Source organism: Rhodnius prolixus, unplaced genomic scaffold (assembly GCF_049639745.1).
Source record: "Rhodnius prolixus isolate KJV_2025 unplaced genomic scaffold, Rpr scaffold_7, whole genome shotgun sequence".
Taxonomy (NCBI): Eukaryota; Metazoa; Arthropoda; class Insecta; order Hemiptera; family Reduviidae; genus Rhodnius; species Rhodnius prolixus.
The window spans coordinates 23102476-23130085 of record NW_027411582.1 but is presented as its reverse complement, the minus strand read 5'-3'; the positions used below and the strand labels follow the sequence as shown (position 1 = coordinate 23130085).

Here is a 27610-nt window from a genome sequence, read left to right as displayed (position 1 = left end):
TAAAAATTGTCAAACTGGACAATCGTGTTTCAAAAATTGTCCAAAAATCAATTGCCTTTTTTTGGCATGGAAGAATGTATGTTTTTCTGCGGTTGTGACATAATGTTCCGGCTTAGGTCTTGCTTAGAATAAGTAAAATAGGAGGGTTGCCAAATCGTAAATTTTTAAGAAGATGGATTAATAATCATGACTCTCTTTTTTGCCACAACATTATGTCTCTTTGAGGTGAACTCCAAATGCAAAACCTCGTGAACCTACTTCGTTTCGTTAAAACCTGTGATGGCTATGTCCAGATGCATTATATTTGATGATTATAAAAAAAAACAATAAAAGGGTAATTTCGAAAGCCTATTTAACTCCAATTTAAATTGATTTCACCCATACCAACTCTTGGTGTGTATACTTCAAATTCTTAAATAAAAAATCTCTTTGTAAGTATTTTGTTTCTCTACAAAACGGACAGATAACAGAGCTACTCTTTCTTTTTTTAAATTACTGCAAATAAGGCAACAATTTTACAAACCTTCAAAACCATCCTTGTTAATATCTCCAGCTGATGTTAATGCTAAACCAAATCTAGCTTTTGAATTTTTACCATCACGCCTGATTGGTGAGCCGTATACATAATTCTCCTGAAAATTAACAGCAGTTCAGGTAAATAAGATTTGAAAGAAATGCAACGAGGAAGGTTATTTAATACCAAAAAATATTTCAGAATAATTACAAGAAGTTCTACTCAAAGATAGAGAAACTTGCAAACAGATAAACAGATCCGATTAAGCAGTTCTGTCTACAAGCAACCATCTCATGATGGAGCTCATTGTAAAATAATAATAATAATAATAATAATAATAATAATAATAAGAATAGTAGTAATAACTATAATAATAAATGTACTTACAGGTGCAATATAAATGTAAACTCTGCCAGTTTCATATTTTCCTTCATTATTAGGTTCAGTATAAAGTGGAGCCCCAACAATTAAATCTTGCCGCCCATCGCCATTCACATCGCATGCGCACACTGAATAACCAAAATAAGCGCCTAATTGCTCCCCTGTCACGTTGTGAAGAATAGTCATATTCCACGTGAATATCACTATCTATTAAGAAAAAGAAAAAAATATGCGTAAAATTTTTAATAAGAGAATGTGAATGAAAGATAGATAAACAATGCAAAAACAAAATTAAGTTCATAAATGATTTTAATTATTATTTGGATTAGAAAAAGGTTATAGTTCTATTAACACTTATGCCAGGTATGAACTTTAGAATACTTTAGAAATAAATGGACATTGGATGATTATCTTTATTTTGTGAAACTTAACAGTTTTTAACATAACTTTTACCTTACGGTGTAAAAGTTACGTAAGTTGTTTTTAATCTTTTAATTTTCTGGAATGTGAGGGATTGGCCTACAGTCCCCCTTAGCGAAGTAGCGGGCGTCTGCCATCTTTAGAACCTTCGCCTGCCTTTAATGCTATCCTAGAAGGGAAGATAACCCTAGGTTATGTACACTAGGTTATGTGCCCTTTAAGTTGTGTGATGTACGAGTATGTGCCCGTGTACTGTTCCAAGTGAATGTGCATAGTGTGTACTGTGCTATGGTAATCTGTGGGGACCCCAAGTAAGTGCCTGCATGCAACAGACCCTCCTTGCGGGATACAAAATATTTAAAACACCCTTAATGTTGAGAAAAATAAAGTAAGAAACCGGTCAGGTTTTCTTACCTAAATTTCCAAACACATGCTTTTCTAAATATAATGAGGAAGAAATCTCCCATCTTATCAAGATCATTACCTCTTTCCTCAACTTAGAAACTAAGATTAGATGTTGAGTTTTCCAAAACGAATGAATAGATTGAGGTGGGTCATTCATACAGGCTGAAAATTTTATTCCAGTTCGTCTTTAAGCGTATATTCCCCAATTTTTGAGAGTTTGTATTTTTTTAATACAGGCGCATTTTTCTTTATTTTATTTTGCAATCAAATCTATAGCGGGCTCAGTCCATCTTGTTTGGGAAAATCGAACAGAAGGAAATCGTTATATATGAATAAAGGTTACATGGTCACTCAAACAACATTGGTTCAAAAGAATTAATTCTTATACCAATTTAATTAGTTTTTAATTTAACTACAACCAGAAAACAGATCCTGATTCCATTTCCTGGGGATTAAAGAACCACTAAGATGCAGGTACTTTCCTTTCTTTTAGTCCTTTATAGGATGTTGACTAGAAATTTTCCACAGAATTATCTTAGCCAAAATATTCAAGAATATCAAAGTGATAAGTTTTGATGGCAAAGTTAAACAAATAATATAAACTAAAAAAAAAAAAAAATGGTTACTTCAATAACATTATTTCCTTTTACCTTTCCCTTAAGACTATCCCCTCTTGGCATGCCAACAGCTACGTCACCATGCTCTGAAGAATGATTTGAAAAATAACCAGCAGCTACTGAATATCCAAGGTAAGAATCATCATCAGTTGGTAAACCTTCTTGACTAGATATAACGTCAGGACGAACGTGTAGATTCTGTGATACCAACATACCTATAGCAATCATTTATTTCACTTTAGAAAAAAGAATTTTGAAATCAAATTAACAAGAAAAAAGTGTAAGTTTTTTTTTAAAAAAAAATCGTCCTTACTGATATTTCTTTTTATATTTTACAAGAAAGTAATAAATAAAATTGGATTTTTCAATATCTGAAAAAATTTGTAGTAATTTAGATTTGTAAATGATTTCTAGAAATAAACACGAGTTTTGTAAATAGTAATAATTGAATTCAAATTACAATTTTTTCATAGTGCTTTCTTTTATCATTAAGCATAAAATAATTTTTAAAAAGCCTATGCATTAAAAAAGCACCTTTCTGCACACCATAAACTATAAATAAATGAAAATAAAAACACGCTTATTAGAGCCAAAAACAAAATAGAGCAGGAACTATTGTTTTGAATAAAACATATTGTATGATATAAAGTAGAGAATTAAATGATAACTTTACTGTAACGTACTATTCTTCCATACTCGTAATTTACTTTTTCAATTTCAAGGCAAACTTGTTCTTAAAGGCAAAAAAACCAATGAGATTTTTCATTTTTTAAAAAACTAATTTTTCCGCAACAACTAAAGTTCTGAACTTGAAAATTGATCAGAATTCGTACAGATTTTTAGAGCTTATGAGGAATCTATCGTTTTAATCTCAACGCAGCAATCACAGCTTAGAACAAGTTAGTTCACAATTTACTCAATAGGTGACCCTTGACAATGGATTATAACAAAAAATGTGGGCCCTGACTTCATATGATGCTTCACTGTTGTTGGTTTATTCTTATTTTGACTATAAATATTTTATTCTAAGTAATTCTCGAATGCAGCTGAGGCGCTGATGTACTCGCGACTAACTGGTCGATAATTGACCATCACTGGGTGACTAACTTCACGTTTCTCCCTATATACGAGGGGGTACCAAAAAAAAACCGGAATTATTTTTTAAAAGCTATTTATTTACAAATTTTTTACAGAACAACCTTATCCCCTTCAAAATACTCTCCATTACAACTAATACATTTGTCCCACCGGTGCTTCCACTGTTCGAAACATTTTTTGTAGTCATCTTTAGAAATGGCTGACAGCTCCTTCTTCGTTTTTTTCTTGACCTCTTCAATGTTGTCAAATCGGTGACCTTTCATGCCCTTTTTCATGCGTGGAAATAAGAAAAAGTCGCACGGAGCCAGGTCAGGCGAGTAAGGTGCGTGGGGCAGCGGAACCATGCCATTTTTAGCCAAAAACTGTGTAACAGAGATGGCTGTACAGTGCAGGTGCATTGTCGTGGTGGAAGAACCAGTCTCCTGTTTGCCACAAATCGGGTCTTTTTTGGCGAACACTATTGCGCAATCTTTTCAAAACTTCCAAATACAAGGTTTGATTGACGGTCTGACCTGGGGGGACAAACTCTGAATGGACTACGCCTTTGGCATCAAAAAAAGCAAATCAGCATTGTTTTGATGTTTGACTTGACTTGACGACATTTTTTTGGTCGGGGTGAAGATGACGTCTTCCATTGGCTCGACTGTTGCTTTGTTTCTGGGTCATAACCATAGCACCATGACTCATCACCAGTAATGAATGACCTTTGACAGAAAGTCTGGATCATGTTTCAACTCGATGTTCTTTTTGATTGTCAGTCAGAACTCGAGGAACAAACTTGGCCGCAACCCTTTTTATCCCCAAATCTTCCGTTAAAATTCGCTGAACCGAGCTCAAAGATAACCCACTACTCTCTGACAGTTGATCAATTGTCTGTCGACGGTCTGTGAACACCAGCTCTCGAATTTTTTCAACATTTTCGTCGATTCGGGCAGTTGATGGACGTCCAGAACGAGGTTTGTCATCAATCGCCATGTCGCCATTTTTAAACCGAGTAAACCACTCGTATACTTGAGTTTTTCCCATAGCGTCATCTTTGTAAGCTGTTTTCTACATTAAAACACTTTCAGCAGCATTTTTGCCGAGTAGAAAACAAAATTTCAGAGCTGCACGTTGTTCACTTAAACTTGCCATCATAAAAAACGAAAAAAAAACAAAACAGCGCTGGTAAAAACAATCACTGCAGATGAACAGAACAAGCCAGGCAGACAACACAGGCAGGACTGAACTGGCAAGGAATTGCGCTATACACGTCTAGCGGCAGAAATGCGTACTACATAAGCTCCATGCGCGGCAACGCAATTCCGGTTATTTTTGGGTACCCCCTCGTATATATTACATAATATACTTTAATTATATGCAAGATGCAAATCTGTTAAACATATTATCTCAATTATTTGTTGTACATTAAGCGCAACTGTAAAGATTCAATAAAACTTTTCAAGGTTCTCAGTGAGTTTTGTTGGACTAATGCAAGAGAAAACTTACGACGAATTACTGTCAATGAACTTTTCATTTTCTTAGGTTCAACTGCATCAATGTGGCCTCTAGAATAACCACGCTTAAGAGGTTGAGGTATTTTGTTATGTCACAAAAGGGTTCAAAAAACTGAGACTTCATGGTACTAAGTCTGGGCAAGTGATATGTCTGCTCATTACCAAATTCGTTCAGACTATCTGGGCAATTACATGAGAAGTACCTTCTTCTGATTTCCAATTCTACTCGTATGTCCAAGCAGTATCACACTCGCCTTGAACTAATCTCATACTTATTATAGAACTGAGTAGATGGCTTCTCTAGAATTAATTATTTTCCGCCTTATCATCATGAATAGCAGGTCTGATGATTATTGTAACAATCTATGCCAATAAGATTATGGCTAGCTCACTACTTCTGATCTATTTATACCATAAAGTGTCGCCTTGACATCATTGGTAGTCCACACTTCCAAGTCTCACTGTCCAAGCATAAGAAGTTCGGAAAACTTGACGAATCTTCGTTTTTAATTATTATTCATTGTACATCACTAGTACCAACCTATTCATGAGTACGCTACAGTAAAGACTCTTACCTGCAATTTCTTTTAAATATAATATTTATATAAATATTTTTTTAAATGCAATATTTATTTAAATATAATTATGTAAACAGTGATCAAAAATTCTAAATAATGTAAATTAAGCAAATCACTTGTATTTTATTAACACCACAAAAGCGTACAAGTAGAAGCAAAACAAACAATAACACAGTTTAAATAAAAGTATAAAGAGATAATTAAAAAAAAAAAAACAGAAATAAAAATGCTTGCTCACCAGTGGGTGCTAAATGAGATGCTCAAAGGAAAATCACCAGTGATTTTTGGAAAACATTAAAATAAACTTTGTTGCATAAACAAAATAAAGCTCATTCACATGCATTTCTATTCAGCAGATAATTGTTTTTTAAAAAAAGAAGCAACAAAGAGGGTGTGAAATTACATGCTATTATATCAGCAAAATGCTTTTGTTAAATATTAAAACATGCCAAATACATTCACAACGTAGTGAACAACAAAACTTAGAAATATAACAAATTAATTCAAGGACAAATCAAAGGTAAAGAAAATAAATTATAGATGGAAACCAATTTTAATTATGGATTATTTTTAATGGTGCTGTTAATTACAACACACATTTATTGCTTTTATTTTTTTGCCCTTTATTTGTAAAAAAAATAAATTCTTTGTGATGAATTTTTTTATAAAATTTTTGGTACATTGAAGAACATAATAAAATTAACACATCACTACCAAGACTAACTTTTACTAAATGCCTAGACCTGAAATATATTCTTAAAACTTCTTCCCCAAAAATCAACCAACTTTTAGCTTTTCATTGGGCATTTTTGTTTCATTTTGATTAAGGTTACCTGCTTTAATTACTTAAATGTTTATTACCTCATAAAATATATCTTGATGTTAAAGAAGATAAACAGGTAATCTTCTTCTCTAACAGTAATGTTCTTGTTTTGAAATTTAAGCATCAAAATTATTATTACTATCAACCATGATTCCTTTCTTCATAAATCAATGTTTACACTGACATCTTTCCATTTTATAGCCCAAAGCTTCTGAAATCCTGTCGCCATATTCTTTGCCTTCTATTTCTCTAAACCCTTATTATAGACAGCATATTTGAAAAACTAAACTAACTTTTTCGTTTATACGTTTTGCGTTGGCCTGCAAAGTATCATCTTTCTGCAATTTGTAATTTATTTTTAAAAAAACTCTTCCTCTCAGTGAAGTATTATTCATTTTTGTCATGGTATAGAAGAAGACCATTTCTTGTATATTCACTGTTTTTTCCATCTGGACACCATTTCGAATTAGGAATCTTTTAACATAATAAAATGCCCAAATATTATTACTTTTGGACATTGAGCAAATTCTAGTGAAGAATGTTTACAGTTATATGGCTCCTTTAGGGATTCTTTTTAGAATGGATGCTAGATCTGAGTTTATTTTTGAACATGGTCTATACTGTTGATGAATTGCTTGACTTTGACGCTTAATATTTTTCTCTCTTAATTCTGATTTGTTGAATTTTGCAATTTATTCCATGCAAGAGCTTAGCAGATTGCATTCCAAAATGTTCATTTTGACTGTATTTGACTCTAAATACAGTTTTTTTTGGGGTTGCAGTTTTACAGCTGTAAACTCTATAATGTCATCGATGATAATGCTTCCCGAAATTAGCCAGAACTTATTCACTACAATTTTAGATATTCTGCAGTTAAATATCATTTTGTTGCGATTCACTAGTTAACATAAGCAACCATATGGGCTTATTTGAACTCACCTGGACTGGGCCCTAAGTACCTTCAATTAAATTCAAATTGCTGGTGAGTGTTTCGGGATAAAGTAGATTAATATCTGTTTTTCTTCTCAGTAAACTTCTAGCTTTATTTTGCACTAATGCGTTAACTCATTATAATGTTTTTTTCCTGACGAAACATAAACATGTTTGCACAGCCGGGACTTATATATGAAACCAAATGCTAGAATTCACAAATGTAAACAGTATAAGTCCAGAAACTAAAAATAAGTAAATTCCAGTAAGTTATGCATCTGTTTCCATTGTTTACAATTTCTCCACCTCATAATTTTACCTCTTCAAAACTCCAGGTTATGCCACCGCTTTCACACATCAATAAACATTACAATAAAAAATAAAATGATTTTATACATAAAAAAAGAAAAATGTTTTTAAAATGACAATAAACAACCCACCAAAATAATTAAACGAAATAATTGGTTAATAGAACAAGTTTAATTTTGGAACACAATAACAGACTGCCACCGAGGGAAGGGATTAGCTATGAGGTTAGCATACTGGACTCCCACGCGGAGGTCCCGGGTTCGAATCCAGCAGCTGACCCTTAGATTTTCTCTTCCTAGGAGCTTCTTACAGCTCACTGTCCGGTGATGGACAGTGTTGTCTGTAACGAGAGAACACTGTCCGGAGGCCGGCAGTGCACTGGAAAAAGCTCCGGGCGCTAATGACCTCAGCTGTTGATGCGCCAAAAAAAAAAAAAAAAAAAAAAAAAAAAAAAAAAAAAAAAGACTGCCACCATTAATGCCAGTATTTAAAGGCACTTGTAAAACCAAACAATGTTCCGTATATATAAGGTAATTTATGTTATTTTTATTATTATTATTATTATTTTTTGTTTATCAAGGTTACATTTTCGCAAGTTATTTTATAAGATATGATTGATACATAAGTTATTTGTTAACTAAATAAAAATATTAAGCAGGGATTGAAATAAAACAGTTTTAATTCAATTTTCAGGGTATTTTAATTTTATTATTTTTAATGAAAACTGGTCTAGGCAAGGGTATGTTTTATTCATTCTTTATATTTATTTTACCTTCAAAGTAATAGGAATAACTCCTGGGAGTGAATGGAAGTCTGGCCCTGCTGTCTATAGAGTGTAGTTGACCTGCAATTTGAAGCAACATGCAACATTTCTTTTCCTTTTGTTTTTTTCTATTCTAGTATTTGTGTTTTATTGTTCTTTTTTTTGCACACTTAGTAAAACACACAACTCCATTTTTTTTTTAATCAAAAATTTATTTTTCAAGAAGAAAAACACAGGAATCTATTATTTAACCGGGAGAAAATTTATTTTTTGAATTAAAAGAATTAATTTTTACTATTGACTAATTAATTTTTAAATCTAGCTACAACTGCTGGACAAAATTATTATTGATCTTCTGCGAATATAAATAAAAACAATCAGTAATTTAAATAAAGAGTATAGAATTGTTTGCTATCTCTGAAAGTTAGGAGCATCAATATTGAGCAATGAACTTATTTTAGAATGGCTGCCTCAATTAATTACCAGTTTTACTGATAGATAGCGCTGATGTAGTGAACTTTACACATTTTTTCAAAGCTTTTTATGTGGAAATGTTTCGAGTGCTTCAGCGGCTACATTATTTCTTAAAAAATAAGAAAAGATTACTTATGTAGCTATTTGTATAGACTCACAGTCAGCAAATATATGAAGGCAATCTCTGAGAAAAATTCAAAGGATCTATTGAAAGAACCACTTTATTCCCGGTTGTTGTTTGTTCCTGCCCATTGAAGAGAGTTACAAGGCATTGTATATGGAATTTTATGATCTTGTAGGCAGTTGTTATTTTTATTTATTTAATAATTAAGTCGAATGAAGGCATGAGAACCACCTTCTACTCTACTGAAATGGCGGGTAAAATAATCCGAGTTTTTGAGAGCTGATGTAAAGGAGGTTAGCAGCTTGCCTAGAGGGTGTTATGGCTTTGGCTGCCGCTATTCTGATGGCACCATCCAGAACAAAATTGGATTGCTTGGAACTGGAGTATGATTTCAAGGCTTGAACAAAGGTAGATCCAAGGCTTGGAGTCCAATCCGTGCTGGAACTATACAGGGTGTTCATTTTAAGACTGCTCAAATGCATTTCATGCTTAAACGGTTAATCTGAGCAAAAAATGGTAGAGGAAAAATTTGTTGCCCGTCACCTCTAGTTTCAGAATAAATGACTTGATTTTAGATTCCTGCCCGCATACGCGGCTGACGCGCGACCAAAAGTGAGGGATCGCAGTTGACCCCCATTTTCGCATACACAGTTTTAAAGAGTATTACTGTGCCTTCAAAGGTGCCTCCTCTGGCTCGCAAGCCAGATTAGCTAGGAGGTTATCAACTGCTATCTGTATCTGAGGAGGCACAGTACATGCTTCAGAAGTTGAGTAAAGTGCTTTATTTGATAAATTAAGGAATAAGTTTGATCCTTTACATGAAAGATATTGATCACTTAAATATGTGGCAGGAGGTTTCCAATTTTTTTGGTAATTAAACGCAACTCTCCCAAAATTACCAAGAAATTATTAAACCTTCTTGTTTGTAACAGATGTAAAATTATTTTTTTAGCCATTTTGTGTATGGTTGAGGACAACTAAAGCTTTTAACATTTGATTTTTCTTAGAAAATTCACTCGGGAAACTAATTATTTCCCGATATTAAGAAAAATACTAGCTTTACTGCCTTGGCAATATTTTTAGTAGAAAAGGGATGTAAAAATACATAAAAATGACCTATCGCGTGCTCTTCTTTCTCTTTGATAACAAGTTAAAAAATTGAAATATGATTAGCAAATATCAGATTCTGAAATAGCCTAGCACCTTTAATTTTAAAGATATCGAATTACGATTTCCGGTTTCTTTCATAACTTTTTATACTCTTTAAAACTGTGTATGTGAAAGTTGGGGTCAACTGCGAACCCTCAATTTTGGTCGCGCATCAGCCGCGTATACGAGCAGAAATCTAAAATCAAGGCACACATTCTGAAACTAGAGGTGAGGGGCAACAAATCCTCTATCATTTTTTGCTCAGATTAACAGTTTAAACATAAAATGCATTTGAGCCGTCTTAAAATGAACACCCTGTATATGGCACCTACCCAAAAGAGTATTATGAACCTTTATTAAGCATATTTATTAAGTTGGGATTCCTAACTTCTTTAAATCGTCCGAGCCTGGGATTTACCTTCACGAAGTCTTCCATTTTAAAGGAATGAAAAACACTAGAGGGAAACGCACCAATAGATCAATACTTAAGAGCATTCCTCCGAACTAAAAACTTAATCCTAAGGATTTGGAATTTTGAAGAGAAGTAATAAAAACAAGATGAGACATTTGCGCTCAGATGCACAGGCCTGTGCATCCTTACAGTATTTCTTCGTTGCAAGCAACACTGTCCATCACTGAATAGTGTACTGCAGCCGTCCTCATTCAGGAAAAAGGTTGCCGAAAAGAGAATCACATTTAGAACCAAGATTGCTGACTTTTGAAACCAACGCGCCTTAAATAATTATTTTTTTTTTAAAGAGATCTGCTTCGCTAATTTTGTCCAGCTTTAAGAAACGCTATGATGGATTTTATTTCTATATACCCTGTTAATGTCCATTGCTCTCTAATATCTAACAAAAAATAAAAATAAATAAATAGCTTATTTTCAAATTATTACACAAAAACCGCTAATTCTAAAATTTTTATCTAAAGTAAGAAAACAAATATTGAGTAAAAAAATTTCTACAATAAAACAAAAAATTCAATGCAAAATGAACGCAAGGGAATGAAGCTGTAATTCTTTGTACACAACTGCTCCCCGACCATGTAGCAAAAATAAAGAAAAGTGAAAATAAATATAAGAAAAAAAATAAATAAAAGTAAAATATACAAAATAAAGAAATATTTATAAAAGCTAGAAATATAAATATTTATATCTAACAATTTGATATGTATAATAAATATATGCACAATGCTGGGCATGCATGATGGGTGATTATAATCTCCCAATGTAATAGAAAACAAAATATATAATTGAAATAAGTAAAAAAAATAAAAATAAATAAATAAGGAAGAAGTACAACTTCATGCTATAATCATGCTCTCCATTTTGAATTTATAATAATTTCAAAATAAAAGAAAAAAAAAATTGAAATTTTGAGAATATAATTTAAAAAAAAAATGGCGATACATACCCTGCCAGTACCAGCTACCCACTGCTCCAACAAATAGTCGTCTTCCATCCTACAACAAATGTTAAATGCAATTAAACTGGGCATGGAGGTTACACAGAATAGTTACTAGCTTTGAATTATTATTGGGTTGTCCGGAAAATAATGCAGGATTTTATGTTTCCTTTAAAATACCGCTCCAAATAGTAAACTGTTTATGTTTGTTGGACTTTTGACTTTTATAAATGTAAACACTTATTAATCCTCTTTCAGACAAAAAATGTTTGTTTACCTCTGTAATATTTTGCTACTTGGAAATCTTTACTAAGATGTCAAGGCGTGGTTTTCGCATAATTTTTGTTTTACGAGTTCAAACTCGGCTGGAACGGGGGGCCCCAAATGGCCAGAAATATCAAAGATGTCTGGGGCAAAGGTAGTATAAGTGAGTGCACTGTTCAACGGTAGTTCCAGAGATTTCGAGATGGGAGACTTTGAAGACAAAGAAGGCCGTGGAAGAAGTTCTGCTCTTGATGACCATGTTCTCCGAGCTTTGGTGGAAGGAAATCCCAAGAACAACTGTTCGAGAACTGGCAGGGAAACTCGGAAGTCAGCAAATCTACCGTCGAGGACCATCTCAAGGCGATTGGGTAGGTGAAAAAGCTTGAAAGTTTTGGGTTCCTCCACACATTAAACGACCGCCAAAAAGATCAGCGGTATGAAATTCGTGCTGCACTTCTTTGCCGAAACAACAGCGATCCTTTTTCTGTCCCAGAATTGTAACTTGCGATGAAAAGTGGATCCTCTACGACAACAGCAGGACGCTCTGGACAGTGGCTTGACAAAGGTGAAGCAGCACACAATTTTCCAAAGCCCCCAAATCATCAAAAAAAAAAGGTAATGGTTACTGTTTGGTCGGTCTGATTCATTACAGCTTCTTGAATCCTGGCGAAACCATCAATGCCGAATCATATTGTAACCAAATTGACGTAATGCATCAAGAAATTGGCAATAATGAAGCCATCTTTAGTCAATCGAAAGGAGGCCCATTCTTTTGCAAGACGACGCTCGGCCACATATCTCACGTTTGACTTCCCCGAAAATTGTTGGGAGCTTGGCTATGAGACTCTGCCACACCCGCCCTACTCACCGGACCTCTCGCCTACTGATTACCATTTGATGTTTTAGACACATGGACCGCTATTTACAAAATAAAAAATTTTATTGACCAAAGAACATTAGAAAATGCGTTTTCTGAATTTATAAATTCTAAGGATTCCAAATTCTATACAGAGGGTATGGAAAAGTTACCCACACGTTGGCAGAAATGTATGGAAAGTAATGGAGACTATTTTGATTAATAAAAACAGTTATAAATAATTAATATTTATTTTTTTTCTTTTAAAACTATAATCCTGCATTATTTTCCGGACAATTCAATACATTTTAGGCACTGCAACCAATATTGAGCAACAACTCAATCCATTTTGGAATAAATCCATTTTTTATTTTGTAGAAAATCCATGGATTTTCTGAGTTTTCTTTAAAAAAACAAACTTTTTTTTGGTGGACATATTTTTAAAAATTGGTATTTTAAACTAAACATTTAAACCCTCCTTAATTGTGTATTAGTGTTAGCACATACTTAACACTTCAACTCACTGGTTACTAAGAATACATTAACAATTCTCTCACCACTAAAATAAACATAAAACTGTCATACCTAATAATCAATACTATATTGTATGTAATCCAAATATTATAGTAACGAAAACAAGGACACAACAACAAAACGAATCATCCATATGTACTTATCATCATCTAATGAGATATATTGTTAGGATTTGTTGTGGTGGTACGACTACCGGTCAAGAAGCTGCCGACAAAATAAAATTGTGAACGCAATGATTTTGATATAACACTTATATGCTTTTCATTGGTTGGATCAGGTGTCAGCTTGACTTTTTTTTTTAACTTAACATCCACTATGTAACCTTCTCACTACATAACCTTTTCGGGATATTGAAGTCAGGTTACAAAGGAGCCTTAATTGTGATGACGTAGTTGGCACAAAATACTGCGTGATTTAGGGTGCGTTCCACTAAGCGCTCACAACGATCAAAATGTACCTTCAGCCGTTCCACTTGACGACCGCGGTCGTTGTGGTGGTGGCGAAAACTTCACTAATGACGTCATTATTTTCGCTCACGTGAAGCTCACAACGCCCCACCTTAAGAGCTGGGTCGAAGTGGGCGTTCAGAAATTTAGCGAAATTTTTAAAAGCGAAGATGGCGACAGAAAAAACTATATCATGTAAATGAAAGTATTATCTCACGTAAATAATTGAATGTGTTTCTCGAAAGTCTAACAAAAATAATAAAATGAAAAATTACTTATCCCTTTACTGAATAGCGACCAATTATACTTTGATAGATAATAATACGTGGCCTAAGTTTTTGCTTTTCACCATTGCGATTTTGTAAAATTGCATTCCACTTTTCATCGGAACTAGATGAAGAACTTTCTAAAGCATTATTACGTTGCATTACTAAATATCCAACTGTTGCCACAAAATACATTTTAATTTTATTCAAACGTAAATTTTATAAATACTCCACGAAAATGTAATATAAAAATTGAATTATATATATTTTTTTAATATAAATCAACTTTACCAATAATTAATAAAGTTTATTATAACTGCTTATAAACGGGGTTAAAATTAAAAAAACAACCTCTTCAAGCTTCTGACTTATTTTCGAGGTCGCCATTTGTAATGTTTACATGAACGGTTAAAACGCGCCCATAGTCCATTCCACTTGAGTTTTCGATTGTAACGTTCGCAAGCAAGTGGAACGGGCAAAACCGCGGTCGTGAGCGTGATCGTTGTGAACGCTTAGTGGATCGCACCCTATTAATTTTAACCCCGTTTATAAGCAGTTATAATAAACTTTATTAATTATTGGTAAAGTTGATTTATATTAAAAATATATATATAGTTCAATTTTTATATTACATTTTCGTGGAGTATTTATAAAATTTACGTTTAAATAAAATTAAAATGTCTTTTGTGGCAACAGCAGGATATTTATTAATGCACCGTAATAATGCTTTAGAAAGTTCTTCATCTAGTTCCGATGAAAAGTGGAATGCAATTTTACAAAATCGCAATGGTGAAAAGCGAAAACTTAAGCCACGTATTATTAACTATCAAAGTGTAATTGGGTCGTTATTCAGTGATTTAGTATGTAAAGGGATGAGTAATTTTTCATTTTATTATTTTTGTTAGACTTTCGAGAAACACATTCAATTATTTACGTGAGATAATACTTTCATTTACCTGATATAATTTTTTTGGTCACCATCTTTGCTTTTAAAAATTGCGCCAAATTTCTGAACGCCCACTTCGACCCAGCTCTTAAAGGTGGGGGCCGTTGTGAGCTTCGCGTGAGCGAAAATAATGACGTCATTAGTGACGTTTTCGCCACGACCACAACGACCGCGGTCGTCAAGTGGAACGAATGAAGGTACATTTTGATCGTTGTGAGCGCTTAGTGGAACGCACCCTAACCTAATAAGCTTTTTAGGAGCGTAATTTGTTCTTTACTCTTATAATAAAGATTGAAAAAATGTGATAGCGAAAATTACGAAAAAATATTTACGTATCAAGATAACAAGGAGTTGCATTATACAGATTTCCTAGTTTATTGGAGCAAACAAAGGAATACGTATGTTTAGTATGTTTAGTCACAATAAAAATGCTAGCATAATTAGCTTAGAACAAAATGACATTGATAAACTATATAGTTCTAGTTAAAGCCTGTTGCCAAGTTTAGAAAATGGCCATAGAAATAAATTTATGTAGTCCTTAGAATTTAAAAACGCACGACAGTAAAGTGCAAGATGAACTCGCTGACTTGAGTACCATGTATGGAGATGGTCACCGTTACAGCCTAGCCATCTAGTGCTGTCCAAGTGATTCTTTAACTCATTATTTATACAATCTTAATTTATTATTTTTGCCACGGGGTTGTCTACTAGTTACGAGGTCTGTAAATTAAGTAATGAGACTGATTTTTTTAAAATTTTTTTATTCAAAAAGAATTACAATTCTATATTGTCACCTTCAAAATAACTTCCTTCTGTAGCCACACAGCGCTGGAGACGTTTCTTCCACTCCTCATAGCAGTGCTCGAACTCCGGTACTGGAATAGCCTTTAGCTGGTCGGTTACAGCCGTTTGAAAGTTTTCGACTGTCCCAAAAATGAGTTCCCTTGAGGTGATTTTTCATCTTCGGGAAGAGAAAAAAAAGTCACAAAGACTCAAGTCAGGCGAATAAGGAAGCTGAGGAGCCACAAGAATGTTTTTACTGGCCAAAAACTCTGTTTATTGAAATTGCTGTTTGACAAGGAGCCACTGAGGTGATTTCTAATGACGAGTGTTTGAGTACGACCCAGAAACCAAGCGCCAGAGCATGGAGTGGCACACTTCAACCTCTCCAAGGCCCAAAAAAAAAGCAAGGATGGCCGAAGTCGAAGATCAAATGCATGCTGATTTGTTTATTCGATATCCACGGAATCGTCCACAAAGAGTTTCTACCTAAAGGTCAAACGTTCAATCAACACTTCACAACAAACGGACACAACAAAAGGGTCTTTCGTGTGTGACCCAAACATCAAGGAACAAGTGGGTGTTGCATCACGATAATGCTCCTCTTGTCACACAGCAATTTCAATAAACACGCGTTTTTGGCCAGTAAAAACATTCCTGTGGCTCTTCAGCCTACTTACTCGCCTGACTTGAGTCCTTGTGATTTTATTTTCTCTTCCCGAAGTTGAAAAATCACCTGAAGGGAACTCATTTTGGGACAGTCGAAAACATTCAAACGGCTGTAACCGACCAGCTGAAGGCTATTCCAGTATCGGAGTTCGAGCACTGCTATGAGGAGTGGAAGAAACGTCTCCAGCGCTGTGTGGCTTCAGAAGGAAGTTATTTTGAAGGTGACAATATAGAATTGTAATTCTTTTTTAATAAAAAAATCAGTCTCATTACTTAATTTACAGACCTCGTATATAGTTGAAATCAGCATACAGGTCTCTTCTGCTTTCATATTGTTTAAAGAAAAAACCCCAAAATTGACTCTGAACGGTCGCATTTTTTATCACTCTAAGTCCAATTAAATCTTCTAGGAGGTCCCTTTTTCTAAACACCTTGTTCGTATGTCCATTTAAAAGCGACTCACTTAAAAGGATTGTAACTCAAATTGGCTTCATTCTTAATTTTCGGATTGCTAAAGGAATTAACTCTAATTAAAGTATAATAACAATTCTAATAAATTAGTATAAGACAAAATTAAATACACTTCTTAAACAACAAATAATAAGCAAATTATCTGATACAATATAATATGGTTCATTAGGTCATTTGAAGGTTAACACCTTTAAACATATGTACATAGATAAAACTAAATAACGATTAGTGAGATATTGAAGTAAGTTTTATAACGAAGTTAAGTAGAAAACCGGTCCACCAGCGAAACAAGAAACAATCTTAAGGAAGTTGTCTAAACTAGATATGGGCTGAGAGTTGACATCTTGTCGTCCCAATCATTAGTAACGCTCTTCCATTACTATTGTAACTATAGTAACAGATCACGTCTGTAACTATACCCAGTTTTTACCTTCCTTTACATAACGGTGTCTATAGACTCCATCTTATATGCCATTAAAAAGAAAAAAAAAAAAAAAAAAAAAACTAACAGGTGAACTTGTAAATAATATGGTAAGAGTGAAGATGTTTTTGTTTACATTTGTATCATTGCTAGTTAACTATAATTTATCTTGATCCTCTAAATCAGAGAAAACAAAATTAAATTCTAAATGTAATTGATTAAATTTATTTTTAATTTTAATCAGAATTTAATCGGCGAATTTAATCGTAATTTTAATCATATGACAATTATTTAATCAATTAAATTTCAAATTTAATCGTTAATCAAACTAATTTAATCAAACTAAAAAATTATGATTAAATCTGAGAATTAAATTGAACTTTAATTTTAATCACCGAATTAGTTCAATTTCAATCTTTTTTTTTTTTTTTCTTTTTTTGGCGCATCAACAGCTGAGGTTATTAGCGCCCGGAGCTTTTTCCAGTGCACTGCCGGCCTCCGGACAGTGTTCTCTCGTTACAGACAACACTGTCCATCACCGGACAGTGAGCTGTAAGAAGCTCCTAGGAAGAAAAAATCTAAGGGTCAGCTGCTGGATTCGAACCCGGGACCTCCGCGTGGGAGTCCAGTATGCTAACCACATAGCTAATCCCTCTCCTTAAAACTGTTGTTATTTTTTAAAACATTTAGAAACAAACCAGATGCCATTTTCAGTATATTAAGAGTTTAAATTTTGTTAATGATAAGTTTGGTTTTCGACCGTTGTTAACCAGTTAAGCGTGTATACACGTCAAACCAAATCTCTTTTACGGTGCGTTCGACGTGTATACTCGTCGTAAAAAAATGTAAAATTACCATTAACTATAAAAATTTCAATCGTTAATCAAACTAATTTAATCATCCACTTTTATGGCTTTTCAACCAATGGTTCGAACCACGTTTTGGCGAGGCCATTTTTTCTCTTATACACTTTGTTTTTCTCAATTAAAAACTATAGTTATTTTGTGCACAGATCTATAAATGTAGAACATATAAAGAGTTGAAAATTTTTTGGGTCATGAAATTCTGTAAAATTATGGCCGTTCTATATCTCCCACTGTGAACTACGTATTCGTATGGAATTTTGTTCTCTTATACACTTTGTTTTTCTCAATTATAAACTATAGGTATTTTGGGCACAGATCTATAAATGTAGAAGATATAAAGGGTTGAAAATTTTTTGGGTCATGAAATTCTGTAAAATTATGGCCGTTCTATATCTCCCACTGTGAACTACGTATTCGTATGAAATTTTGTTCTCTTATACACTTTATTTTTCTCAATTAAAAACTATAGTTATTCTGTGCACAGATCTAAAAATGTAGAAGATATAAAGGGTTGAAAATTTTTTGGGTCATGAAATTCTGTAAAATTATGGCCGTTCTATATCTCCCACTGTGAACCACGTAATCATATGGAATTTTGTTCTCTTATACACTTTGTTTTTCTCAATTATAAACTATCGTTATTTTGTGCACAGATCTATAAATGTAGAAGATATAAAAGGTTGAAAATGTTTTGGGTCATGAAATTCTGTAAAATTATGGCCGCTCTATATCTCCCACTGTGAATCACGTATTGATATGGAATTTTTTTCACTTATACACTTTGTTTTTCTCAATTATAAACTATAGTTATTTTGTGCACAGATCTATAAATGTAGAAGATATAAAGAGTTGAAAATTTTTTGGGTCATGAAATTCTGTAAAATTATGGCCGTTCTATATCTCCCACTGTGAACTACATATTCGTATGGAATTTTGTTCTCTTATACACTTTGTTTTTCTCAATTATAAACTATAGTTATTTTGTGCACAGATCTATAAATGTAGAAGATATAAAGGGTTGAAAATTTTTTGGGTCATGAAATTCTGTAAAATTATGGCCGTTCTATATCTCCCACTGTGAACTACATATTCGTATGGAATTTTGTTCTCTTATACACTTTGTTTTTCTCAATTATAAACTATAGGTATTTTGGGCACAGATCTATAAATGTAGAAGATATAAAGGGTTGAAAATTTTTTGGGTCATGAAATTCTGTAAAATTATGGCCGTTCTATATCTCCCACTGTGAACTACGTATTCGTATGAAATTTTGTTCTCTTATACACTTTATTTTTCTCAATTAAAAACTATAGTTATTCTGTGCACAGATCTATAAATTTAGAAGATATAAAGGGTTGAACATTTTTTGGGTCATGAAATTCTGTAAAATTATGGCCTTTCTATATCTCCCACTGTGAACCAAGTATTCGTATGAAATTTTTTTCACTTATACACTTTGTTTTTCTCAATTATAAACTATAGTTATTTTGTGCACAGATCTATAAATGTAGAAGATATAAAGGGTTGAAAATTTTTTGGGTCATGAAATTCTGTAAAATTATGGCCGTTCTATATCTCCCACTGTGAACCACGTATTCATATGGAATTTTGTTCTCTTATACACTTTGTTTTTCTCAATTATAAACTATCGTTATTTTGTGCACAGATCAATAAATGTAGAAGATATAAAAGGTTGAAAATTTTTTGGGTCATGAAATTCTGTAAAATTATGGCCGTTCTATATCTCCCACTGTGAACCACGTATTCGTATGAAATTTTGTTCTCATATACACTTTGTTTTTCTCAATTAAAAACTATAGTTATTTTGTACACAGATCTATAAATATAGAAGATATAAAAAGTTGAAAATTTTTTGGGTCATGAAATTCTGTAAAATTATGGCCGTTCTATATCTCCCACTGTGAACTACGTATTCGTATGAAATTTATTTCTCTTATACACTTTGTTTTTCTCAATTATAAACTATAGTTATTTTATGCACAGATCTATAAATGTAGAAGATATAAAGAGTTGAAAATTTTTTGGGTCATGAAATTCTGTAAAATTATGGCCGTTCTATATCTCCCACTGTGAACCACGTATTCGTATGAAATTTTGTTCTCTTATACACTTTGTTTTTCTCAATTAAAAACTATAGTTATTTTGTGCACAGATCTATAAATGTAGAAGATAAAAAGGGTTGAAAATGTTTTGGGTCATGAAATTCTATAAAATTATGGCCTTTCTATATCTCCCACTGTGAACCACGTATTGATATGGAATTTTGTTCTCTTATACACATTGTTTTTCTCAATTATAAACTGTAGTTATTTTGTGCACTGATCTATAAATGTAGAAGATATAAAGGGTTGAAAATTTTTTGGGTCATGAAATTCTGTAAAATTATGGCCGTTCTATATCTCCAACTGTGAACCACGTATTGATATGGAATTTTTTTCTCTTATACACTTTGTTTTTCTCAATTATAAACTATAGTTATTTTGTGCACAGATCTATAAATGTAGAAGATAAAAAAGGTTGAAAATTTTTTGGGTCATGAAATTCTGTAAAATTATGGCCGTTCTATATCTCCCACTGTGAACCACGTAATCATATGGAATTTTGTTCTCTTATACACTTTGTTTTTCTCAATTATAAACTATCGTTATTTTGTGCACAGATCTATAAATGTAGAAGATATAAAAGGTTGAAAATGTTTTGGGTCATGAAATTCTGTAAAATTATGGCCGCTCTATATCTCCCACTGTGAATCACGTATTGATATGGAATTTTTTTCACTTATACACTTTGTTTTTCTCAATTATAAACTATAGTTATTTTGTGCACAGATCTATAAATGTAGAAGATATAAAGAGTTGAAAATTTTTTGGGTCATGAAATTCTGTAAAATTATGGCCGTTCTATATCTCCCACTGTGAACTACATATTCGTATGGAATTTTGTTCTCTTATACACTTTGTTTTTCTCAATTATAAACTATAGTTATTTTGTGCACAGATCTATAAATGTAGAAGATATAAAGGGTTGAAAATTTTTTGGGTCATGAAATTCTGTAAAATTATGGCCGTTCTATATCTCCCACTGTGAACTACATATTCGTATGGAATTTTGTTCTCTTATACACTTTGTTTTTCTCAATTATAAACTATAGGTATTTTGGGCACAGATCTATAAATGTAGAAGATATAAAGGGTTGAAAATTTTTTGGGTCATGAAATTCTGTAAAATTATGGCCGTTCTATATCTCCCACTGTGAACTACGTATTCGTATGAAATTTTGTTCTCTTATACACTTTATTTTTCTCAATTAAAAACTATAGTTATTCTGTGCACAGATCTATAAATTTAGAAGATATAAAGGGTTGAACATTTTTTGGGTCATGAAATTCTGTAAAATTATGGCCTTTCTATATCTCCCACTGTGAACCAAGTATTCGTATGAAATTTTTTTCACTTATACACTTTGTTTTTCTCAATTATAAACTATAGTTATTTTGTGCACAGATCTATAAATGTAGAAGATATAAAGGGTTGAAAATTTTTTGGGTCATGAAATTCTGTAAAATTATGGCCGTTCTATATCTCCCACTGTGAACCACGTATTCATATGGAATTTTGTTCTCTTATACACTTTGTTTTTCTCAATTATAAACTATCGTTATTTTGTGCACAGATCAATAAATGTAGAAGATATAAAAGGTTGAAAATTTTTTGGGTCATGAAATTCTGTAAAATTATGGCCGTTCTATATCTCCCACTGTGAACCACGTATTCGTATGAAATTTTGTTCTCATATACACTTTGTTTTTCTCAATTAAAAACTATAGTTATTTTGTACACAGATCTATAAATATAGAAGATATAAAAAGTTGAAAATTTTTTGGGTCATGAAATTCTGTAAAATTATGGCCGTTCTATATCTCCCACTGTGAACCACGTAACCATATGGAATTTTGTTCTCTTATACACTTTGTTTTTCGCAATTATAAACTATCGTTATTTTGTGCACAGATCTATAAATGTAGAAGATATAAAAGGTTGAAAATGTTTTGGGTCATGAAATTCTGTAAAATTATGGCCGTTCTATATCTCCCACTGTGAACCACGTATTGATATGGAATTTTTTTCACTTATACACTTTGTTTTTCTCAATTATAAACTATAGTTATTTTGTGCACAGATCTATAAATGTAGAAGATATAAAGGGTTGAAAATTTTTTGGGTCATGAAATTCTGTAAAATTATGGCCGTTCTATATCTCCCACTGTGAACCACGTATTCATATGGAATTTTGTTCTCTTATACACTTTGTTTTTCTCAATTATAAACTATCGTTATTTTGTGCACAGATCAATAAATGTAGAAGATATAAAAGGTTGAAAATTTTTTGGGTCATGAAATTCTGTAAAATTATGGCCGTTCTATATCTCCCACTGTGAACCACGTATTCGTATGAAATTTTGTTCTCATATACACTTTGTTTTTCTCAATTAAAAACTATAGTTATTTTGTACACAGATCTATAAATATAGAAGATATAAAAAGTTGAAAATTTTTTGGGTCATGAAATTCTGTAAAATTATGGCCGTTCTATATCTCCCACTGTGAACTACGTATTCGTATGAAATTTATTTCTCTTATACACTTTGTTTTTCTCAATTATAAACTATAGTTATTTTATGCACAGATCTATAAATGTAGAAGATATAAAGAGTTGAAAATTTTTTGGGTCATGAAATTCTGTAAAATTATGGCCGTTCTATATCTCCCACTGTGAACCACGTATTCGTATGAAATTTTGTTCTCTTATACACTTTGTTTTTCTCAATTAAAAACTATAGTTATTTTGTGCACAGATCTATAAATGTAGAAGATAAAAAGGGTTGAAAATGTTTTGGGTCATGAAATTCTATAAAATTATGGCCTTTCTATATCTCCCACTGTGAACCACGTATTGATATGGAATTTTGTTCTCTTATACACATTGTTTTTCTCAATTATAAACTGTAGTTATTTTGTGCACTGATCTATAAATGTAGAAGATATAAAGGGTTGAAAATTTTTTGGGTCATGAAATTCTGTAAAATTATGGCCGTTCTATATCTCCAACTGTGAACCACGTATTGATATGGAATTTTTTTCTCTTATACACTTTGTTTTTCTCAATTATAAACTATAGTTATTTTGTGCACAGATCTATAAATGTAGAAGATAAAAAATGTTGAAAATTTTTTGGGTCATGAAATTCTGTAAAATTATGGCCGTTCTATATCTCCCACTGTGAACCACGTAACCATATGGAATTTTGTTCTCTTATACACTTTGTTTTTCTCAATTATAAACTATCGTTATTTTGTGCACAGATCTATAAATGTAGAAGATATAAAAGGTTGAAAATGTTTTGGGTCATGAAATTCTGTAAAATTATGGCCGTTCTATATCTCCCACTGTGAACCACGTATTGATATGGAATTTTTTTCACTTATACACTTTGTTTTTCTCAATTATAAACTATAGTTATTTTGTGCACAGATCTATAAATGTAGAAGATATAAAGAGTTGAAAATTTTTTGGGTCATGAAATTCTGTAAAATTATGGCCGTTCTATATCTCCCACTGTGAACTACGTATTCGTATGGAATTTTGTTCTCTTATACACTTTGTTTTTCTCAATTATAAACTATAGGTATTTTGGGCACAGATCTATAAATGTAAAAGATATAAACGGTTTAAAATTTTTTGGGTCATGAAATTCTGTAAAATTATGGCCGTTCTATATCTCCCACTGTGAACTACGTATTCGTATGAAATTTTGTTCTCTTATACACTTTATTTTTCTCAATTAAAAACTATAGTTATTCTGTGCACAGATCTAAAAATGTAGAAGATATAAAGGGTTGAAAATTTTTTGGGTCATGAAATTCTGTAAAATTATGGCCGTTCTATATCTCCCACTGTGAACCACGTAATCATATGGAATTTTGTTCTCTTATACACTTTGTTTTTCTCAATTATAAACTATCGTTATTTTGTGCACAGATCTATAAATGTAGAAGATATAAAAGGTTGAAAATGTTTTGGGTCATGAAATTCTGTAAAATTATGGCCGCTCTATATCTCCCACTGTGAATCACGTATTGATATGGAATTTTTTTCACTTATACACTTTGTTTTTCTCAATTATAAACTATAGTTATTTTGTGCACAGATCTATAAATGTAGAAGATATAAAGGGTTGAAAATTTTTTGGGTCATGAAATTCTGTAAAATTATGGCCGTTCTATATCTCCCACTGTGAACTACATATTCGTATGGAATTTTGTTCTCTTATACACTTTGTTTTTCTCAATTATAAACTATAGTTATTTTGTGCACAGATCTATAAATGTAGAAGATATAAAGGGTTGAAAATTTTTTGGGTCATGAAATTCTGTAAAATTATGGCCGTTCTATATCTCCCACTGTGAACTACATATTCGTATGGAATTTTGTTCTCTTATACACTTTGTTTTTCTCAATTATAAACTATAGGTATTTTGGGCACAGATCTATAAATGTAGAAGATATAAAGGGTTGAAAATTTTTTGGGTCATGAAATTCTGTAAAATTATGGCCGTTCTATATCTCCCACTGTGAACTACGTATTCGTATGAAATTTTGTTCTCTTATACACTTTATTTTTCTCAATTAAAAACTATAGTTATTCTGTGCACAGATCTATAAATTTAGAAGATTTAAAGGGTTGAACATTTTTTGGGTCATGAAATTCTGTAAAATTATGGCCTTTCTATATCTCCCACTGTGAACCAAGTATTCGTATGAAATTTTTTTCACTTATACACTTTGTTTTTCTCAATTATAAACTATAGTTATTTTGTGCACAGATCTATAAATGTAGAAGATATAAAGGGTTGAAAATTTTTTGGGTCATGAAATTATGTAAAATTATGGCCGTTCTATATCTCCCACTGTGAACCACGTATTCATATGGAATTTTGTTCTCTTATACACTTTGTTTTTCTCAATTATAAACTATCGTTATTTTGTGCACAGATCAATAAATGTAGAAGATATAAAAGGTTGAAAATTTTTTGGGTCATGAAATTCTGTAAAATTATGGCCGTTCTATATCTCCCACTGTGAACCACGTATTCGTATGAAATTTTGTTCTCATATACACTTTGTTTTTCTCAATTAAAAACTATAGTTATTTTGTACACAGATCTATAAATATAGAAGATATAAAAAGTTGAAAATTTTTTGGGTCATGAAATTCTGTAAAATTATGGCCGTTCTATATCTCCCACTGTGAACTACGTATTCGTATGAAATTTATTTCTCTTATACACTTTGTTTTTCTCAATTATAAACTATAGTTATTTTATGCACAGATCTATAAATGTAGAAGATATAAAGAGTTGAAAATTTTTTGGGTCATGAAATTCTGTAAAATTATGGCCGTTCTATATCTCCCACTGTGAACCACGTATTCGTATGAAATTTTGTTCTCTTATACACTTTGTTTTTCTCAATTAAAAACTATAGTTATTTTGTGCACAGATCTATAAATGTAGAAGATAAAAAGGGTTGAAAATGTTTTGGGTCATGAAATTCTATAAAATTATGGCCTTTCTATATCTCCCACTGTGAACCACGTATTGATATGGAATTTTGTTCTCTTATACACATTGTTTTTCTCAATTATAAACTGTAGTTATTTTGTGCACTGATCTATAAATGTAGAAGATATAAAGGGTTGAAAATTTTTTGGGTCATGAAATTCTGTAAAATTATGGCCGTTCTATATCTCCAACTGTGAACCACGTATTGATATGGAATTTTTTTCTCTTATACACTTTGTTTTTCTCAATTATAAACTATAGTTATTTTGTGCACAGATCTATAAATGTAGAAGATAAAAAAGGTTGAAAATTTTTTGGGTCATGAAATTCTGTAAAATTATGGCCGTTCTATATCTCCCACTGTGAACCACGTAATCATATGGAATTTTGTTCTCTTATACACTTTGTTTTTCTCAATTATAAACTATCGTTATTTTGTGCACAGATCTATAAATGTAGAAGATATAAAAGGTTGAAAATGTTTTGGGTCATGAAATTCTGTAAAATTATGGCCGCTCTATATCTCCCACTGTGAATCACGTATTGATATGGAATTTTTTTCACTTATACACTTTGTTTTTCTCAATTATAAACTATAGTTATTTTGTGCACAGATCTATAAATGTAGAAGATATAAAGAGTTGAAAATTTTTTGGGTCATGAAATTCTGTAAAATTATGGCCGTTCTATATCTCCCACTGTGAACTACATATTCGTATGGAATTTTGTTCTCTTATACACTTTGTTTTTCTCAATTATAAACTATAGTTATTTTGTGCACAGATCTATAAATGTAGAAGATATAAAGGGTTGAAAATTTTTTGGGTCATGAAATTCTGTAAAATTATGGCCGTTCTATATCTCCCACTGTGAACTACATATTCGTATGGAATTTTGTTCTCTTATACACTTTGTTTTTCTCAATTATAAACTATAGGTATTTTGGGCACAGATCTATAAATGTAGAAGATATAAAGGGTTGAAAATTTTTTGGGTCATGAAATTCTGTAAAATTATGGCCGTTCTATATCTCCCACTGTGAACTACGTATTCGTATGAAATTTTGTTCTCTTATACACTTTATTTTTCTCAATTAAAAACTATAGTTATTCTGTGCACAGATCTATAAATTTAGAAGATATAAAGGGTTGAACATTTTTTGGGTCATGAAATTCTGTAAAATTATGGCCTTTCTATATCTCCCACTGTGAACCAAGTATTCGTATGAAATTTTTTTCACTTATACACTTTGTTTTTCTCAATTATAAACTATAGTTATTTTGTGCACAGATCTATAAATGTAGAAGATATAAAGGGTTGAAAATTTTTTGGGTCATGAAATTCTGTAAAATTATGGCCGTTCTATATCTCCCACTGTGAACCACGTATTCATATGGAATTTTGTTCTCTTATACACTTTGTTTTTCTCAATTATAAACTATCGTTATTTTGTGCACAGATCAATAAATGTAGAAGATATAAAAGGTTGAAAATTTTTTGGGTCATGAAATTCTGTAAAATTATGGCCGTTCTATATCTCCCACTGTGAACCACGTATTCGTATGAAATTTTGTTCTCATATACACTTTGTTTTTCTCAATTAAAAACTATAGTTATTTTGTACACAGATCTATAAATATAGAAGATATAAAAAGTTGAAAATTTTTTGGGTCATGAAATTCTGTAAAATTATGGCCGTTCTATATCTCCCACTGTGAACCACGTAACCATATGGAATTTTGTTCTCTTATACACTTTGTTTTTCGCAATTATAAACTATCGTTATTTTGTGCACAGATCTATAAATGTAGAAGATATAAAAGGTTGAAAATGTTTTGGGTCATGAAATTCTGTAAAATTATGGCCGTTCTATATCTCCCACTGTGAACCACGTATTGATATGGAATTTTTTTCACTTATACACTTTGTTTTTCTCAATTATAAACTATAGTTATTTTGT

The 27610-nt window shown here is 32.0% G+C and overlaps 1 protein-coding gene across 4 annotated transcripts in view; it reads right to left on the bottom strand.

The window, feature by feature from the left end:
• if (integrin subunit alpha inflated) overlaps positions 1-27610 on the bottom strand; it is a 356189-nt gene that overhangs the window by 12299 nt on the left and 316280 nt on the right. For 3 of the 4 annotated variants that reach the window (XM_074114504.1, XM_074114506.1, XM_074114507.1), the window contains 5 exons: positions 11497-11545; positions 8344-8415; positions 2371-2552; positions 902-1102; positions 524-632 (listed from right to left, as the gene is read on the bottom strand). In XM_074114504.1, the coding sequence (XP_073970605.1) occupies positions 524-632; positions 902-1102; positions 2371-2552; positions 8344-8415; positions 11497-11545 (613 nt within the window). The remainder of the gene's footprint in view (positions 1-523; positions 633-901; positions 1103-2370; positions 2553-8343; positions 8416-11496; positions 11546-27610) is intronic. The other variant, XM_074114505.1, reaches the window with a different exon arrangement.